This window comes from Octopus sinensis, linkage group LG14 (assembly GCF_006345805.1).
Source record: "Octopus sinensis linkage group LG14, ASM634580v1, whole genome shotgun sequence".
In the NCBI taxonomy this organism is placed as follows: domain Eukaryota; kingdom Metazoa; phylum Mollusca; class Cephalopoda; order Octopoda; family Octopodidae; genus Octopus; species Octopus sinensis.
In genome coordinates this window covers 30,098,484-30,118,131 of record NC_043010.1, presented here as the reverse complement: position 1 = coordinate 30,118,131, position 19,648 = coordinate 30,098,484, and the positions used below count along the sequence as shown (strand labels likewise).

Genomic DNA, 19,648 nt, shown 5'->3' with positions numbered 1-19,648 from the left:
CATTCGGTACAATTTGTTTATTTTAGTAGTTTTGACTGCAAAAGTCCCTCCTAGCGTGCGGTACCTATGAATAATAGTACCCTCTATATAATATAAATGTATATATATATATATATATATATATATATATATATATATACATATGTATATGTGTGTGTGAGAGAGAGGGCGAGTGTGTGCATGTGTATGTGTGTACTATGTACGTATGTATACACACACACACACACACACACACACATATATATATATATTTCTTTATATATAGGTATATATGTAGGTATATATATTAGAAGAAATGAGGTACTCAGAAACCTGTATGGTTTTTACATATTTTTATAAATCGTATATTAGCGCTTGCATCCAGTGGATTCGTCAGATTGAATTTTTTCAGATTTGTCTCTTTTTATAGTATTATTGAGTGTGTAGGGGCGGAGAGAGAGTAGCCACCTGATTTTACCATTTTTAAATTACAACAATCACTTTCCATTGAAAGAACTGACCAGCTGCAAAGATGTAAACACATTTTTCTTCTTTCTCTCTTCCTTCTTTCTTTCCTTCTCTTTTCCATTGACACTTCTTTCAGATACACAGGCACCCACACACACACGCACACATACACACACACTCTCTTTCTCTCTCTCACCAGATAATGATAAAAAGAAATGCAGACAATTTTTTGAAAAATAACATTTACCCCCCTTGGAGTAGCCACCTGGCTTTGCCATTTCTAAAGGCCAAGAATCACTTTCTATTGAAAGAACTGACCGGCTGTATAGAAGTAAACACAATATTTTCTTCTTTCTCTCTTCTTTCTTCTTTTCTTTCTCTTTTCCATTGACACTCCTTTCAGATACAAAGGCACACACACACACGCACTCTCTCTCACTTTCTCCCCATTCTTCACCCACTTTTACTATCGTATACATCTCTCCACCCCTACACATTCAATAATACTATAAAAAGAGACAAAGCTCCTGAAAGATTCAATCTGACGAATCCACTAGAGTGGATGCAAGCGCTAATATATGATTTATAAAAATATGTGACATATTAATAAAAATCTGTAAAAACTATCCAGATTTCTGAGTACCTTATTTCTTCTAATATACCTGTACATCATCTCCAAACCTTCCAATATAGGTATCAATTCTTAACATAAAATGTAGCACGGAAAAGTAGCTTAGGTGGCTTTCGTAATAAAAACAGGCGAGAAAAAAATGAAAAATAGGGGTTTCGGTTACAAAAAATCTGGACGTGATAGAGAAATTTGGTAGGAATCAGTTAATTGTGTCTGTAACAAAAAAAAGTTGAAATTTGTCGCCTATTGATATCAAACAATTTTGTATCACTTATTCACTCGTCAAGCAAATTATGATGATAATCTGTAGTGTAGAAGATAGTGCCCATCTTTTAGTAACTTCATGCATATTTTCATGCTCATAAATGGTTGTATTACTTGTTGATTTGTTCCTGTTTTTACCTATTTATTTATACGTTTTCAAAAAAATCTTTCGTGGTGAATTTAAATTTATAACATTAATGGAAAATAGGTCTCGTGCTACAAATTTCTGCGTTACATCAAGATTTTCAAAAGTGCGGTATGCTGTAACACAGGGAATTTCTGCATATGGGAAGTAATAAAAATAAGACGAAACTTCTGATACAATTTTAAAACTTTTTTATTCCACTTAACAGAAAAATACATTGAAAATTTCAAAATTCAAAAAATCGAATTTTTATCCCATAAAAGTGTTTTCTACATTAATTTAGTGTCTGGAGTGAATCGGTATAATACCATATTGTGGGTATTCGGGGCAAATCAGTAAGGTGCCAAATAATGTATGCTTAAATTGACTCGCTACGCTACAATACAGTGTATGTTTGGGAGGAATAGACAGGGTACCATAGAATGTGCTTTTGTGGGACAAATCGATAAGGCACCACATAGTGCAAGCTTGGGGAAAATCAGTTGAGACCTGTGCATACAACCAGGAGACCGGCAATTATTGACACTGTTTTCCTTCCTTCCAACACATTCGACTTCATAGTCTGAGTTGCTCACACAAGTGGCTAACAAAAGTAGCCATCGTCGCATTGAATAAGAGTGTGAGCTGGTCTTTCAAATTGGCCTCGTTAAAAGAAAAATAATTTCCGTCAAGAACAGCAGATGTAGCACAGCTGTACACCTGGAGCAGTTAGCATGTGACATTAATTTGCACATCTGTGAAAATTTGTGTAAGTGGAGAGGCTTAAGCAACTTAGCATTCTGTGATAAAATAGTGTGAAACAACCACCGTAAAATAATAACAAAAGAAAAGATCGTTGAAATTATATTTTCAATGAAAATTTGAAGACAGAAAATAATAAAATGAGTATTTTGTTAGGGTTTCTTTTATCAAATTAGGTAACCATATGCCCATTTAAACAATGGGAATAGATCCATGAGAATGATCAAGCCAAAAGGAATGGTGATGATAAGCACCAAGGCGGAGCCCATATAGAAAGAAGATGCTCTTTTGTCTTCCATACTGATTTTTGAACGTATGTACTTGGATGTGTTTTTACGCGGAATGGACAACTCTGAAGAGATTTGGTGTAACTTCATCTCTAGTTCCTCTTGGGTCAAATTCCTCGGTGTCTGTGAACAGCGACACCAGCATAAATTCGCTGGAACAGAAATAAGAGAATTAGGCTAACTGTTGGAACATACCATTTACTACATAATAGTGATATTGGTAACATTGATAAAGATAATAGTGATATTAGTAACAGAAGATAATAGTGATATTGGTAACGGAAAGTTACCAATACAGTGATTGGTAGCTTTAGAGATAATAGTGATAATGGTAACAGAAAGTTATAAATCCACTAATCTGAAAGTACTGTATACACTTTTTCTGCTAATATCAAGTTCAAAATTAGCGGTGCGTATAATATATGGGTGAAGGCGCATACTTAGTGGGTTAAGGGTGTTGCTCTCACGATCGCAAGATCGTGGTTTCAAATTCCTGGACCGGGTGATACGTTGTGTTCTTGAGTAAAACATCATTTCATGTTGCTTTTGTCCACTCAGCTTTAAATGGGTAAACCTGCGACGGACTGGAATCCCGTTCAAAGGAGTATGGTGACCTCGGTCACCTATACGCAATGGAAACCGGGTAACTGACCCTATGAATTTTTGAACTTCAGACAGTAATGTCCATGGATTGATGATAATAATACTTGATATTGGGGTGCAAAGTTTTATCCTACCTATTTTTATTAAGACAAAACATGAAATTTTATTCTTTTTGACTTATTTTGTCGTCATATATCCACATATTTCATGTAAAATAAAATACTGGTTTCAAATTTTGGTACGAGGCCAGCAATTTCGGGTGAAAGGAGCTACTCGATTACATCGACCCCAGTGATCAACTGTTACTTATTTTATCGACTGCGAAAGACTGAAAGGTAAAGTCAACCTCGGCGGAATTTGAACTCACAACGTAACGGCAGACGAAATACCCATTTCTTTACTAGCCACAAGGGGCTAAACACAGAGAGGACAAACAAGGACAGGCAAACGGATTAAGCCGATTATATCGACCCCAGTGCGTAACTGGTACTTAATTTATCGATCCCGAAAGGATGAAAGGCAAAGTCGACTTCGGCGGAATTTGAACTCACAACGTAACGGCAGACGAAATACCTATTTCTTTACTACCCACAAGGGGCTAAACACAGAGTGGACAAACAAGGACAGACAAACGCATTAAGTCGATTATATCGACCCCAGTGCGTAACTAGTACTCATTTAATCGCCCCCGAAAGGATGAAAGGCAAAGTCGACCTCGGCGGAATTTGAACTCAGAACGTAACGACAGACGAAATACCACTAAGCATTTCGCCCGGCGTGCTAACGATTCTGCCAGCTCGCCACCTTTATATAAAATAAAATATTACAATAAGGGTCACAAATTTTGACATAAGGCCAGTAATCTCGGGGGAGAGGGTAAGTCGATTACATCGATCCCAGTATTGAACTGGTACTTATTTTATCGACCCAGAAAGGCTGAAAGTTAAAGTCGACCCCGGCGGAATTTCAACACAGAGTACATAAAATACCACTGTGGATCTTCAATTTAATATTTTGCTTGTTTGGACCAAAAAAAATTTCAATGGGTCCCAGCTGGGAATCACTGGTGTAGAAGTAAAACGGTGCGCTAAGCGTAACTTAATGCGAATTAGGTTTGAGTTGTTTCTAAAGTGTGAAATCAAGACTAGAGAAACTCACGGGTTGTTGGGACTGTGGTAATTGGACGGCCTTCAGCATTTGACGTTCCTCCCGCTTCTGTAACCTTCGAGGTAACAACTGGGTCAGCTTCTACCGAAGATGTTCCTTCTTGTGTAACTGCGTCGTCGTAAGACGATGACAGTGTCGACCACGATGACCATAATGATGAGGGGTAGGAGAAAGAGGAGGAGAATGAGTAGGAGGAAGTAGAGGGTGGCACAGACAATGGAGAAGAGGTGGAGGTGGAGGAAGATGATGTAGACGGAGGTGATGAGGAGACGGATGATTGAGAGGCAGAAGAGACTGAGGTGGGGTTGGAGTAGGAAGTTGAAGAAGAGGAGGAAGAAGAGGAGGAAACGATGGAGTCGGTGGAGGAGGAAGGGGAGGAAAAAGAAGCGAAGGAGGAAGAGGTGAACGATAAATAAGAAGAAGAATTAAAGACTGAAGAGGAGTCGGAAGAGGAGAAAGAAATGGAAAATGAGGGCGCTAGTGACGTTATTAGCGATGTTAAAGTTGAAGATTGTGTATTAGTCGACTGCGTTCTCGTCGATGTTGTTGTCGCTGTTGTTGATGTAACCGTTGGACGACTCTTCAGGGCTTCAGAGGGGGAAAAAACAAAACAAATTAAATAACTTTTTACAACGTCATGTATTAACAGGTGTGCGTGTGTGTATGTGGTAGCGTAAGCACGTGCGTGTGAGTATGTGTGAGTATGTGTATGTGTGTGTGTGTGTGTGTGCGTGTGTGCGTGTGCGTGTGTGTGTGCGTGTATGTGTGAGAGTGTGTAGAGTATACGCGTGTGCTTGAGTGTGAATGCATGTCATAGTGTGAGAAAGTGTTTATGGGCATGTGTATTTTTTTTTTTTTTTGACTAAGTAGATTATTAAAGGTCAAGCAAAAGTGCGTGGAATAGTGGTTAGGATTTTAAGCTTATGCTTGTCATGTAGATCCGATTTCCGGACCGTACTGCACAATGAGTCCTTAGCCGTATCGACTCATTTATCAAACGCTTATATTATCAAAAACTTCTGATTCACATGTGTAAAGGTGCCTGGCCAAATGGTTACACTGTCAGACTCACAACCATAAGATCGTGGTTTCGATATTGGTATGGGTATCGTGTTGTGCTTGCTCTTCGGCAAATCACTTCATTTCACGCTACTCCAGTTCATTCAGCTAAAAACGAGGATCAGCAACAGCTTGAGGTTAACTCTGCAACAGATTCAGGTCCTGTTTAGGATGGTAGACGTACGTATTGTACTCTCAGTCACTTACACGCCCTGAGCATGTAAGATTGTTAAGGATATAAGGTGAGCGCGCACACGCATGTGTATTTGTGTGTGTGTAAATACTCTACTAGCAAAGCGTCATGTATGTATTACATGTTATCACAATTATATAAATGGTTTAAAACTATTTCGTAATTTGTGTCTTTTCTGGTTTTGTGGAAGCACCGTGTTTCACAATTACTGCTGTGATAAGCGCCCAAACGATCACAAGTACATGTGTGTGTGTGTGTGTATACACACACATAGACATATGTATGCATGCGTGTATCTTTTACTTCATATATTTTATCTTTACTTATTTTTTGTAATTGAACCGTGGCCATGCTGAGTCTCTACCTTGAATCGTTTTAGTCGAATGAACCAAACCCAGCGCTTATTTTTCTTTTTTTAAGCCTGTTATTTATTCTATCGATCTTTTATGCCAGACCGCTAAGTTATGGGGGTCGTAAACAAACCAATACCTATTTCTTTACTACCCACAAGGGGCTAAACACAGAGAGGACAAACAAGGACAGACAAACGGATTAAGTCGATTATATCGACCCAGTGCGTAACTGGTACTTATTTAATCGACCCCGAAAGGATGAAAGGTAAAGTCGACCTCGGCGGAATTTGAACTCAGAACGTAACGGCAGACGAAATACGGCAACGTATTTCGCCCGACGTGCTAACGTTTCTGCCAGCTCGCCAAACGGAAGGGAAACAGACAAAATTTCTTAACATTCTACTTGACACTTAGTTTCTGATACTATGCATCACACAGTTTCTTTTCTTCGTCTACTATCTTGCGTTTATATTTACAGACATATTAACAGGAGTCTCCTATCAGTATTCTGTCATATTGCATTTGAGTTTGCTCTCAACATCTCTGCAGTTTGTTGTTTCTTGATCTTTAGAGCCATGTATGCGTCTGTGTACACATGTATGCAGGGTGTCCCAGAATGAACTATTTCAGTGAAATCGATCAATTTCTTTAAAAACTCACTTTATTTATGTTTATCATGATTAATATGTGTTAAAAGTGTATAATTTTTTTATCTTGTTTATAATTTTATAATTTTTATAATTCACTTTCATTCCTGTTGGATCCCGTTTATCTGTCCATGGCAGCTTTTTTTTATTTTTTTTTTTTTTTCAATTTGGCCGCAGTCATTTCTCTACCTCCATCTCCAGGATGGAGTAATAGTTTAGCTGAACTATTCGGCAGTGCGGGAAATAACCCCCGAAATGCTTCAAAACGTGTTTCACAATGATAAGGATAGATTTGAAATTTGCACGCATACAGACGGAAAACATGTTGAAAATTTTCAATAAGGTAAGATTTATAAATCTATTTGTTTTGGTATCATAATTAAGTAAATATAAAATTCTGTCAGTTTTTCTTTTTCTTTTTTTATTTGCCAGATTTCATTGAAACAGATAATTAATTCATGAACACCCTGTATATACATATATTACATGGAAAAATACGAGTAAGAGAAATAATACTCTTAAGATTATAAACTTGGAAAATTACAGGACAAGTTCAGGACAACTTATTACATCTGGCAAAGTACAGACCAAGAAAATTTTTACTTAAAATATTGCAGCCAAGGATAAAACTTCAAATAAAATATTTAGATTTAGAAATTAAAACTCAAAACCTCAAAATATTTTTTGCACTTTAAAAAATTCATTTTTTTAATTATTAATTAATAATTAGAAATTTCAAAATAGGTTTTAAAAAATAATAGTAGTACATAATTTGTTAGTACAATAAATGGAATAATACAAAATTTAGTTATATATTTCAGTAAAATTTACCTATAATAACAAATTCATAGTAAAATTTGATTGCGTTATTGCCTAAGTTATTGCCAAGTGTTCACATTTTTAGTCTTGGCCCAATGCATATTTTTTATATAGTGAATTTGCCTACCATATATACTATTCTACTTTGCATAAAACATTAGCTATATTGGTACTTTAGCTCTCATTTTTTAAGTATTCTAGTGTGTCAATATTTCAACAAAATGATAGTGCCTGTTTTAATTATAATGTTACTTTGTAAATTAAAATCAAATAATTTTTAATATTCAAATTTTATCCTTAGTTGCAATATTTTAAGTAAAATTTTTCTTGTTCTGTACTTTACTAGATGTCATAAGTTGTCTTGAACTTTTCCAAGTGTAATAACCTGTCCTGTAATTTTCCAGGTTTATAATCTTTAAAATATTATTTCGCTTGCTCACATTTTTCCATGTGATCCATGTTTTTCCCAGGCTATGCTATTTTGCTAATTAATGATGTGTCAAATGCCTCAGCGGTGTTGTTGATAAATTTTTCCTTGCCTCAATGACGCCGGTAATATATATTAAAAGTCCTCTTATAGAACTACATACATAAAAAAAGTATAGAATTATATTATCATCCTCAAATTTGAGAAACAAATACTCAAAACTTTTTTCTTTTACAACTTCATTGCATGAGATTGATACCGTGAAATCCCTCGAAGTGAGCTCTATCATTTAAGATTAATTAAACTATAGTTTGTTTTTAATATAAAAAAGTTAAATATATTTAAATCCAATTATTTGCCATACTTATATTTTTTCATGATATTTTACCTCACAACTTTTTTGATACTTTTTGTTGCAAAGGAACAAAACTATAAAATTCTTCATTCTTTCTTCTATCATTGAAGCTAAGATAATTATATTTTGCTTTTAAAATTAAAAGTTATTTATATCTAAACTTGATTGGTGACGTTACTTACTCTCCTACAACTTTCCTACAAATTTTGATGTAAACTTTTTCTACTGGATCAAATCTCAATTTGTTTATACCAAAATGTAGCTAGGGACCAGACCTCTACAAAAATGTTAACGGTTTTCAACTTGGTTAAGAACTGAATTAGCGACAAGCTCTGAAAGATGCTGCGTGTGAGTAAATTGCGGCCTTCAGGATATTATTGTAATGATATACTGTATGTATGTATGTATGTATGCATGTATGTATGTATGCAAGGCGGCGAGCTGGTAGAAGCGTTAGCGCTCTGACAAAATTCCTGGCACAAACGTTAGTACCTCTGACAAATATCTGACTGACATACATGCATACATACATACATACATACATACATACATACATACATACATACATACATACATACATACATACATACTGTTGTAGAGGTCAGCTGCCAGCGGATGTGAATGTACAATCAAAAGTCCGGGAAAAAGAGAAAATTATTGGCAAATTAATTCAGAACTTACAGCTTTTGTACTCTAATTATGAATTTTCATTTGTACCGATCGTCTTAGGTGCATTGGGTTATGTACCAACATATTTGCACAGAAACCTTGAAAAATTAAATTTGAAATACTCGGAAACTGATGCGAATTCTCCAAATCCAATCTATTAGTAGTACAGTGAAGATTTATAAGATTTATGTGAATAGAAGCACACACTTGGGTGCATATATTGACAATTCAACCAATATACCACCTCAACCACATATTTATAAACACCGGTAACTCTCATAGCTCAAAATGTTTTGTCGTTTTGTTAGCGACCGGCTTGAACTCTCTCAAGAAGAACATAAATCAAACTAAAAAATAAATCATGCATGCATACATACATACATACATACATACATACGTACATACATACATACATACATACATACATACATACGTACTTATGTACATACATACATAACCACCCAGCGTCGAAGTGCATCCCTTGACTAAGTTTACATACATGAGGCTGATGACATCATAAGACTTGGAAGGCAGCTCCTTGAGTAACACCCTTTGTCTGATAACCTAGAATACATACCCAAAGAAGTCGCACGAGTCTACCGAAACATATCATCAGATGAAAGGATGAACCTATATGAGCAGAATATTATGCATGGATATGTTAGTAGAAAGCTCCATGATGATAGTGACATTGATCATCAAAGCAGTTTATCATGGACCAATAGCCGGATTACTACCTCCCACTTTGAAGGGTATGCGTTTGCAATCCAGGAACAGAAAATATCAACCAAGTACCTGATGCACAAAAGGGATAGAGATGCAAGAAAAGCCATAAAATGTGACAACCGATGCAGACTTTAAGGAATTCATACTGAAGATAACACCCACATCATAAGCAGTTGTCCGAAAATGTCATCACGGTATTATCTACCGATGAGACATGATGTTGTAGTTAGGACACTCTATAATGAAATCCATCGGAAAGATAATCCCGAGGACAAAAAAATAAGAACTCACAATATAGTAGAAACCATAGCCACTAATAATAAAACGGAATACAGATGGAATGTCCCAGTAAAGACCTCAATAAAATGTAAGCATAGCAGACCTGATATAATGATTTGGGATAGAGAAGAGAAACTGTGCACTGTTATAGAAATTAGCAGCCCAGCGGATGTTAACATAAAGCAGTGAAAAAGAAACCTGCAGTTACTTTATCCAGATTACAAGTTCAGGTTTATAACTTTAATTATTGGGGCCCTGGGATATGTAACACACTGCCTAAATACGAATCTTGAAAAATTAGGCTTCTCAAAACAAGAAAGGAGAAAGCTAATTCGAAGACTTCACATTCAATCCATCGTTGGAAAAATCTGTAAAACTAAAAATCTGTAAAACTTTCCAGAAGATTATCATTTAAATATATATATAAGCATGTCTAGATATGCAACTATATGCATGAGAATACATACATAAAATATACAAATCTGCACAACTACATACATACATACATACATACATACATACATACATACATACATACATACATATTTACAAAAATAGCCTGTTGTTGATGTTGAAATTCCAATGAAGGAACCTTGGATCTAGGTTAGAAACCGGTTCTTTCTCTATTGGCAAGAAATCTTGAAATAAGCTGAATAATGACATACATACGTAACAGTCTGACTCAGCTCCATATGACTTAAAGTTTCGTGAACGAGTAGGACTCTTCCATCTTAGAAATATATGTAACTCCTACCAAATGTGGTAATTGCTACTACTTTCGTTTGTTTCACAAACTTAGTGTTTTTCAACATTCGGCGTCTTAAAGGGGTTTTCCTTCTGACGCTATCTCGCAGCCAATGCACATCAGCACATTGTCTCCCCTAGTCCGAGGTATTCAGGGATTTTCCCCTCTGATACTATCTCGCAACTAATGAGCGCATAAATAAATAAAAAAACATACAGTAAGTCTGGCTCATCGATAATGTTTACATTATTAGGGCTACTAATAAGTTTGTGTGTGTGTGTGTGTGTGGTGTGTGTGTGTGTATGTGTCTGTGTGTGTGTGAGAGAGAGAGAGAGAGAGAGAGAGAGAGAGAGAGAGAGAGAGTGGTTAAAGCGTCTGCTAGACTGATGCTTTGAGATATTTATTCTGGCTCTCTACACTCAGAGTTCAAATTCTGTTGAGCACATTATCATTTGTCCATTCCAGATCGATGAATAAAGTACAAGTCAAGTCCTGGGTTCGATTCTCTCTCTCTCTCTCCCTCTCTCTCTCTCTCTCTCTCTCTCTCACACACACACACACACATATATATATATGAGCGGGTGAGAGAGTGTGTGTTTGAAATTGGACCCAGTACTTGATTGGTACTTTATTCGTCGACCTTGAATGGATAAATGATAAGCTAGTCCTCAATAGAATTTGAATGCAGAGTGCCGGAACAAATATTTCAAAGCACCAGTCTAGCCAACTCTCTTGTGACTCTGACACATTTAAAACTATACTTACGGACCATATCCGCAGAACAATAATCACTGCCTTTCACCAACTTCATTTTATAATTTTCAATCCAGTCCTTTGTGATACACGTGAAGTTAACCTAGAGGGAGACAGTAAAATTTAGAGACTATAAGAGTTTATTCACATTTACAGTAATTACTACCAGTTTACAATTTAACCTCATCATTAATATCATTGAAAAAAAAACAATAACTAAATCAGTAAAGACATGTCTACAAAAAGCAACTGAGATAGTTCTTTCACTACATGTAAGTGAAACTCTTCCAGTCTACTTCCAGTAATGTGATTTAGTTACTACTGTACGCGGTAGTTATTAGCGGTTGTTATGTACGTAGAAAATGTAGGAGAAATTATGATAAACAAGTTTTATATCATTTATTCCCTACGTGCGTTTTACCATTGTAGTTAATCCTCTGCATGGGCGTTGCAAATACAACAAAGTGTTCCCCTGATGAACTGTAGTGGTTCAGCATGTGCTAACTTCACATACTTCATTTTTATTATAATGTGGATCATCGTCTACATGTATGTGTCGTCGGCACTGTAATATTCTTGTCGCCAGTATTGTTTTTGACTCGTCTGTCGTGCTATCACTGATTGCTCCACAAGACAACGTCTTTGTAATGTCTACTTTGACGGTAACTGGAACTCGTATGTATCACGTAAGTGACACTGACTCCAACTGAGAACTCGTACAACGACTCTACTGCCCCTGATCTCCTACAACGACAGACTATCTGACTTTATACCAATTTGTCCTGTGGGAAAGGGTGTACCATTTTCACTACAACATTTAGTCTTTTTTTCATTTTTTCCTTTGGGAAGTAAGTAATTTTATTTTATTTTATTCATGCCTCCTCCCTTCTTAGCGTGTTTTTTTTTTCAACTTAATATTCTTCTTCTTGGCATCTATTTGTTCTTCCTTTTTCTTCCACTTGTACGCGTGGATTCAACCACCTGTAATGTGTCTTACAGCCATTCCATAGGTTCTTCCGGTTCATTTTCTATGAATCTCTTCTTCATTGGTTTGTGCCCTTTTCAGTAGCTTTTCTGCCTTTTATTTCGTACATTATTTTTATTATGTGCTTTGTAATTTTTATTTCTTTCCAGTATTGTTTTCCATTTTTATACGACCACATGGACACCTTATCACCAATTTTGAAAAGTTTGGGATTGTCTTTCCTGGTACATTTTCTTCCCTCGCCAGGTAACAATTTTTCAAAAACTGATTTCACCTACCTTACGAACATCAGTTCAGCTGATGAGCTTCCTGCTGGTGTTCTGGGGTTCGGTATCACCCTGTATACTCTTAGGAATTACTGCAGAGCGACTTCGTCTGTGACTTCCTTGTTTGCTTTTCTCAAAGCTCTTTTGAGGGTATTCACAAAACGCCCTGCCTGTTCATTTGATCTTGGATGGTAAGGGGCTATCGTTTTATGTTCTACCGTGAACATTTCGTAGAATTTTCTAAATTCACTGGACAGAAATTGCGTTCCATTATCAGATACAATCACATTTGTGGTGACAAATCTTGCGAATAATTCATGCAAAACATTTGTTAACGTTTAGGAGGTTGGTCTTTTGCACTTAACAATTTCCGGTCATTTTGTAAAACTGTCAACTACTACTAAGTAGTAATAACCATTTAACGGACCCACGAAATCAGTGTGTAGTCTTGTCGATGGACTTTTTACTTGTGGCCAAGACTCCCATTTTTGAGTAAGCAATTTTGCTGCCAGAGCAGATCTTCTGCAGCCTTTTACTACGTTTTCGACTTCCTTGTCCATCTTTGGTCAATAAACATAACTGCACATAAGCGCTTTCATCCTTGCGACCCCCTGAATTCCAATATGGAATTCTTTCAACGTTCCTTTTTGTAGAGTATCAGGTATCACTACCCCTTGGCCATACATCAGTACGCCGTCGCGTGTTGAATATATGTTTTGCTTTTCCTTACCCGAACCTTCTTTTATTTTCATTCGCTGACCACAGATATTTTATATTTTTTGCTTCATTAATGAACTTGTCTTTTGACGCTTCTCTTTAACACTTGCAGGGTTATTGGTCACTCTGGTACAACGTTCCACATTATGTGTTTAATTTCCCCTTCGGCTCTTAGGGCTACTATTACTGTTGGTATGTAGAAGCCATAGATGTTGGTGAGTTCGCTGTTCTGTTTGTTGCTGTTGCTTCCACTGCTGTTCTTGTTTGCTGTTGTGATTGTTGTTGCTGCTATCGTAGTGGTCACCTGTCTATGCTGGTGCTGTTGCAGTTGTTGTTGTTGTTGTTGTTGTTGTTGCTGCTGCTGCTGCTGCTGCTGCTGCTGCTGCTGCTGCTGCTGCTGCTGCTGTTATTGTTGCTGTGGAGCGAATGGTCTTCGTCCCAGAGCTCGCAAGATGAGAGAAGTCCGAAACGTGGTCCTTTACTATTCGTAAGACCCGTAGAAGAGAAAGCAGGTCAACCACCGACACTGAGTTACGTAGGAAGTCGGGGACAAGAAACAGGAAGAAAGAGTGAGAGAAACTTGGAGCGAAAGAGTACAACAGGGGTCGCCACCACCCCCTGCCGGAGCCTCGTGGAGCTTTAGGTGTTTTCGCTCAATAAACACACACAACGCCCGGTCTGGAAATCGAACCGCGATCCTCCTACCGCGAGTCCGCTGCCCTAACCATTGGGCCATTGCGCCTCCACTTGTTGTTGCTGCTGCTGCTGCTGCTGCTGCTGCTGCTGATGCTGCTGCTTCTGCTGCTGCTGCTGCTGCTGCTGATGTTGTTATTGTTGTTACTGTTGTTGTTGTAGTTGTTTTTGTTATTATTGTGGTGGTGCGTGCAAAGGTGAGGGAAGACTCACTTCTCTCTTTTGTTGTGAGCAAAAGGTATTTAGATGATTTGTGTCCCCACACAGGTTAATTTATGATGTCCGGAATCGTTTCTAAACTTATCCAGCTCTAAGCCTTGCCCTAGTCAGTTTTGTTTAAGCAGTTTCCGTGCATGTAGAATGTTTGTTCTGTCCTCTCTGTCCAGGAGGACAGCTGCTACCAACCAGCAGATGTCTGTTTCTGATGGTACGTCTCAAATTTTTTACAACTCTACGACCCAGATATATGGATACCGGAAAAAGTTCTCATTTTTAGGGTCAAAGTGGAGTGCTTCCTTGCTTCCTCCTCTGGCAGACCTCACCTCTACAGTACCATATTTCTTCTCTCTTGCGACATAGGTTTTAGTGTCCTACACTGGACGTAGACATTTTTCGATTTGTTGTTGTGTTGCTCGTTCTAATCTACGGCTTTTAACTCCTATTGTTTTATAAGTTATTGTTGCTCAGTAGTCCTGCACAATGGCTTCGGGTGTGTTAAGAGTTACCCTTCTTCAATTTCTCTTTAATATGGATTTTTCATTTCTTAAATCAGCTGTCGACAGATTTTTGTGTTCTTGTGTTTGCCAGACTGCAGATACGAACCCGTTAGATCAAGATTTGTCATTTTTGTCAGTTTCCGCTACTGTGTTGGCATTAATGGCGGTAGTGGCCGAATATGCACGTGCTATGTGTAAAAAAAAGTTCTTTTTTATGTTTCCTGATTTTCCTGCTCATTGTTGTATTGGTTGACATTTGCGGCGGTGGCGGCGGCGGTGACGGTGGCGGTGACGGTGGCGGTGACGGTGGCGGTGGTGGTGACGGTGGCGGTGGTGACACTCAGTTTTACGATTTGGCAGATGTGCGGATGACTGGCCGTCCTTTTAAACGGGCGAACAATTCTCGTCTGCCACCTTCTTTTAAGCAAAAATTGAGGGGCTTAGGGGCTGCAGATGGAGAAAAACTAACCGCCTCCCTAAGGTCCTCGTTAGAGTATCTATGTAACGGTGATAAATATACACTATATAACAATGTTTAACAATATAAATAACAACAAAGTTACGAGAGTGATGTGCAATACATGTCAACAGACGATCAAGAAGACGAAGAATTTTAAACAATACAAAGTCATTACCCTCATAGATGACACTTGGACGGGCAGTACTTTATCTGAAGGATGCATCAAAAGGGAAAGCTACTGACAATTTCTGCCCTACTTCTTGCCTTCCTATTCTTTGCAAGTTATTCACAAGTATTTTATCAGAAAGCATGTGTTTCTTCTTGGAAAATGAAAACGTACTTCCAGACGAGCAAAAAGGTTGCAAACGAAGAAATGTAGGTACGAAGGATCAACTCTTGTTTGATAAAGCCATTCCCAAAGAATGCAAAAGAAGACACAACAACCTTTCAATGGTATAATAATCGCATGGGGCTAATTCAGAAAACCTACTCGCATAGATCCCCGGCTTATCTGAGACATCAAAATACAAGTACCTTCCACTAGTTCTTGTCGCAACCCTACAACTGTGTAGGCCCATTTAACCACATCGATTTGGCCCCTCTCAGCAATCTTTCATAAATTAATGGACGGCGGCACTTCCGTTTTTTCCTCACTTTCAGTTGTAACATGAAACAGTTGACGTGGGATTGATCGAAGAGAAAAGAGTTTGCCTCAAGTTCTTTCAAACTTATCTGATACATCCTCTTTCGCCATAGTCTCCACACAACGTAAGACTACTCACTTTTTCTTGCCAAAGGGAAGTGGTGAGTCGATGGTTAGCATGTGATAGCGACTGTCTGACATAAATCTCCAAATTCAGCACTGACATTGAACGAGTCCAGTTGCACATGATTCAAACATAACCATGTTTGTAGGCTTTATTCCGAATAGACCAAAGCGCCCCGTTCCACTGACAGGTCAAGTACTTTTGAAAATTGTCCATCATTCCTGAAATAATGATAATGATAATAATAATAATAGAGCCTAAATACTGCTACTATTAAACTGACCGTTCATCTTTGCTGGGTCGATACAAAGTACCAGTCGAGTACTGACCTTAGTGTCTAAAGCTCTGAAGTTATTTAAAGCATCTTAGCAGTTAATGATTATAATATAATGGAATTACTAACCTGTTTATCAGAACACAAAGTGTAGTTTACGTAAATATTCTTAAATTGTAAAGTGTTGTCTCCATGATAGCAAAACATATATTCCTGACTAAATGATGTAGATTTCCGGAACAGTATGTCTCCATCTGTTAATATATTTACTTTCCTATACCACTTTAAAGGAAATTTCAGCAGGCACACTATAAGATCAATAACCAGAACATTCGTGTAATGAAAATATATTTTAAATAAAAGAATCTTTAAAGTATTTTTTTAATAAAAGAGCTATTAAATATAATTTTTAAATAAAAGAGCCTTAAAATATATTTCAAATAAAAGAGATTTAAAAATATATTTACATAAAAGAGCTTTTAAAAAGTAAAGGAATGCATGGGTAAGCTTCATGGATTCCTTAAGTTTAAACATTATTGCTTGCAATTGGTTACAATATTTGTTGGTTTGATGCAAATTTTTCAATTATACTTTCAAGGACGTTTTTTTTTTCTGTATGTCATCAATTTAAGTGTTACTAAGTTAAAAATACATTGTTATTACTGCTGTTTAGGATGAGATCTGCTCTCATAGAACTTATACTAAATTAATTCCAGTTTACCATGCCTCAGTACACACCAGCAAATGCATTGCTTGCTGTTTTCTGTATAGAGAAAAAAATCTCGGCCTAGCTCAAGATAACCGATGAGATGTTTGCTACTGGAGAGACAAAATGATGTCGAAACACCGTAATAGTCTGCTGAATTCATGTGTAGTGCAGTTCTGTTTGATGTATTTTTACACATAATATCTCTACAGGGTTTTTTTTCTCCGAATCAAAAACTTTCAGCGTATGCCTCTCACGCTCGAGCAGAAACTTGTTAAGAATAAATGCAGACACCTTTATGTTAACCTTGCTGCTTCGAATACTTGTACTAAATATTGTCGGACGTATATTTAAACGATTATACTCCAGTCAATCTACTTTCAGTAATATAGAAATGAGGAAAACAACAAAAATTCTGAGTCATCTTTGGAGCTAAAATAAATGTACTCCTGACTTCAGTATAATGTGCAACATCCTTAGAAGATGCAGGCCATACAGAAATGGGGCCAAATTTACGGGTTATTTATAACTCAGAAGATTTTCTGGCCCTCAAAATCCTTAATAAATCAGCAAACTTTAAATTCCAGATCTGCGACTTCATTTAATGTCACCACTCTGACAAATACTTCCTGAAACACAGGAAGATACCACCACTTTGTATACAAAGTGTGTGCAACAACAGCTGAGCATGAAACTAATTTACAATGTATTGTTACAAACACATTGCATCATTTTATATTTTATTCTTGTATTGAGTAATATAATTTTTTTCGTGTAAATACCTATGGCTTAACTAATAAATAAATATATACATATATAAATACATACATACAGACAGACAGACTGATAAATAGATTTGGTAGACGGAAATTGAAAGAAGCCCGTCATGTATGTATGCGTGTGTGTGTGTGTGCCTCATTGTATCTGTATGTCTGCGTGTCTCCTTTACTACTGCTTGACAACCGGTTGGTGTGCCCCGTAACATAGCGGTTCGGCAAAGGAGACCGATATAATAATTACTAGGATTTAAAAAACAGTACTGGGGTAGATTTCTTCCACTGAAACCCATCAAGGCAGTGTCCCAGCATGGCTTCAGTCAAATGACTGAAACAAGATAAATGACAGATAGATAGATAGATAGAGAGAGAGAGATGAATGGATGGATGGATGGATGGATGCTGATATTCTACAAAGCTCGAGTGAGAACTACAGTTCAGTATTGCTCTCACTTCTTGGACAGTGCTGCAGCCATGCACACCGACATGCTAGAGAACAGCCAAAATAAAGGATCACTCGAATGATTGGCAGTCACTCACTGACAAACACTATTCTGTCTTTGACTCACAGGCGTGCTGTCTCCTCTCTGTCTCTGCCATTTCATCATCATCATCATCATTGTCCGCTTTCCATGCTAGCATGGGTTGGACTGTTCAACTGGGGTCTGGGAAGCCAGAAGGCTGCACCAGGCCCGGTCTGATCTGGCAGAGTTTCTACGGCTGGATGCTCTTCCTAACACCAACCACTCCGTGAGTGTAGTGGGTGCTTTTTACATGCCAGACGAGGCTGGCAACGGCCACGATCAGATGGTGCTTTTTACGTGCCACTGGCACGGGGGCCAGGCGAGGCTGGCAACGGCTACGAACAGATGGTGCTTTTTACGAGCCACCGACACGAGGCCAGTCGGGGCGGCGCTGGCAACGGCCACGTTCAGATGGCTCTCTTACGTGCCACCGGCACTGGTATCACAGCTGCAATTTCCATTGATGTTGATCGATTTCGATTCTCACTTGCCTCAACAGGTCTTCACAAGTAGAGTTTTGTGTCCCAAGAAGGAAAGGTATGCATAAGTGGACTGGCTACATCCCATGTAGTAGCCACGGGTTATGGTCTCACTTGTCTCACTTGTCTATAATAGGTTCTTTTCTTCGGAGCTGACTAGTTTCATGGCTGTTACAAGTACGTTCCTTCCACCCACTCACCTCTCAACTTCTTGTCCTTCTTGCTGCGTTTAAGACCTTCAGCCCTGCACAAATCAGCTTCTGCATTCCAAGCTACACCGGTCTCATAGATCATGTTCCACACTCAGCAAGTAACGAGTGTGTGCATCAAAATTGCGAGGATGATCTGGTTCTTGACTGAAGATTAGGGGCTTCGAATGACCCGTCCGTGTTTTTTGTATCGTCTATTTGAATGTTTTGCGTTCTTGTGCCATTTTGTATATATATATAATATATATAAAGTTAATCCAAACAAGAAAACAAAAAAAACACAACAACGCAAGGACGTGGAACAAATATAGTGTTATTGGACGCTCAGGAAAGAAGGGAAGAAGGATGGTTTAACGTTTCGAGCGGAGCTCTTCGTCGGAAACATAGGAGAAGGAAAGATCCAGAGAAGGGAAGACAGAGGAAAAAAAAATCGCCAACGGTACACTGGTACACATGAGGTCACATTTTGAAAGACCGGAAGGAGAAATATATATATATATACATACATACACATAAATATATATACATATACATAAACATATGTATGCATAGATATTTTTTATATATTTTATGTACATGCGTGTGTGTGTGTGTGTGTGTGTGTATCCTCTCCATTCTCATTTAAGCTTTTCTTCTCTGAAAAGCTGAAAACAGAATCAAGATTAACGGCATCAGCAACAGCTGCTCAAGAATTTGGACCTGGAGATCTCCATTTCCAGCGACTTCGAGGGCCACCTCCCAGTGGTGTCAGGCGTCAACGAAGAGC

General features: G+C 37.8%; 1 protein-coding gene across 1 annotated transcript; it reads right to left on the bottom strand.

Moving 5' to 3' along the window:
* Nucleotides 1–1,700: 1,700 nt before the first annotated feature.
* LOC118766053 (uncharacterized protein DDB_G0271670-like) lies at nucleotides 1,701–18,967 on the bottom strand. Its single transcript, XM_036509207.1, has 5 exons — nucleotides 18,874–18,967; nucleotides 16,318–16,496; nucleotides 11,323–11,413; nucleotides 4,277–4,873; nucleotides 1,701–2,667 (listed from the first exon to the last, which is right to left on the bottom strand). The coding sequence occupies exons 1-5, from the start codon at nucleotides 18,965–18,967 to the stop codon at nucleotides 2,396–2,398; spliced, it is 1,233 nt and encodes a 410-aa protein (XP_036365100.1). The 3' UTR covers nucleotides 1,701–2,395.
* Nucleotides 18,968–19,648: the final 681 nt, after the last annotated feature.

Excerpts from the sequence above, each read along its gene's own strand:
- LOC118766053 (XM_036509207.1), bottom strand. The coding sequence starts at position 18,967 with ATGATCTATGAGACCGGTGTAGCTTGGAATGCAGAAGCTGATTTGTGC. Across the intron at positions 4,874-11,322 it reads TTGTTCTGCGGATATGGTCC|CCCTGAAGAGTCGTCCAACG; the intron begins GTAAGTATAGTT and ends CCCCCTCTGAAG. Across the intron at positions 2,668-4,276 it reads TACCACAGTCCCAACAACCC|CGAATTTATGCTGGTGTCGC; the intron begins GTGAGTTTCTCT and ends TTTCTGTTCCAG.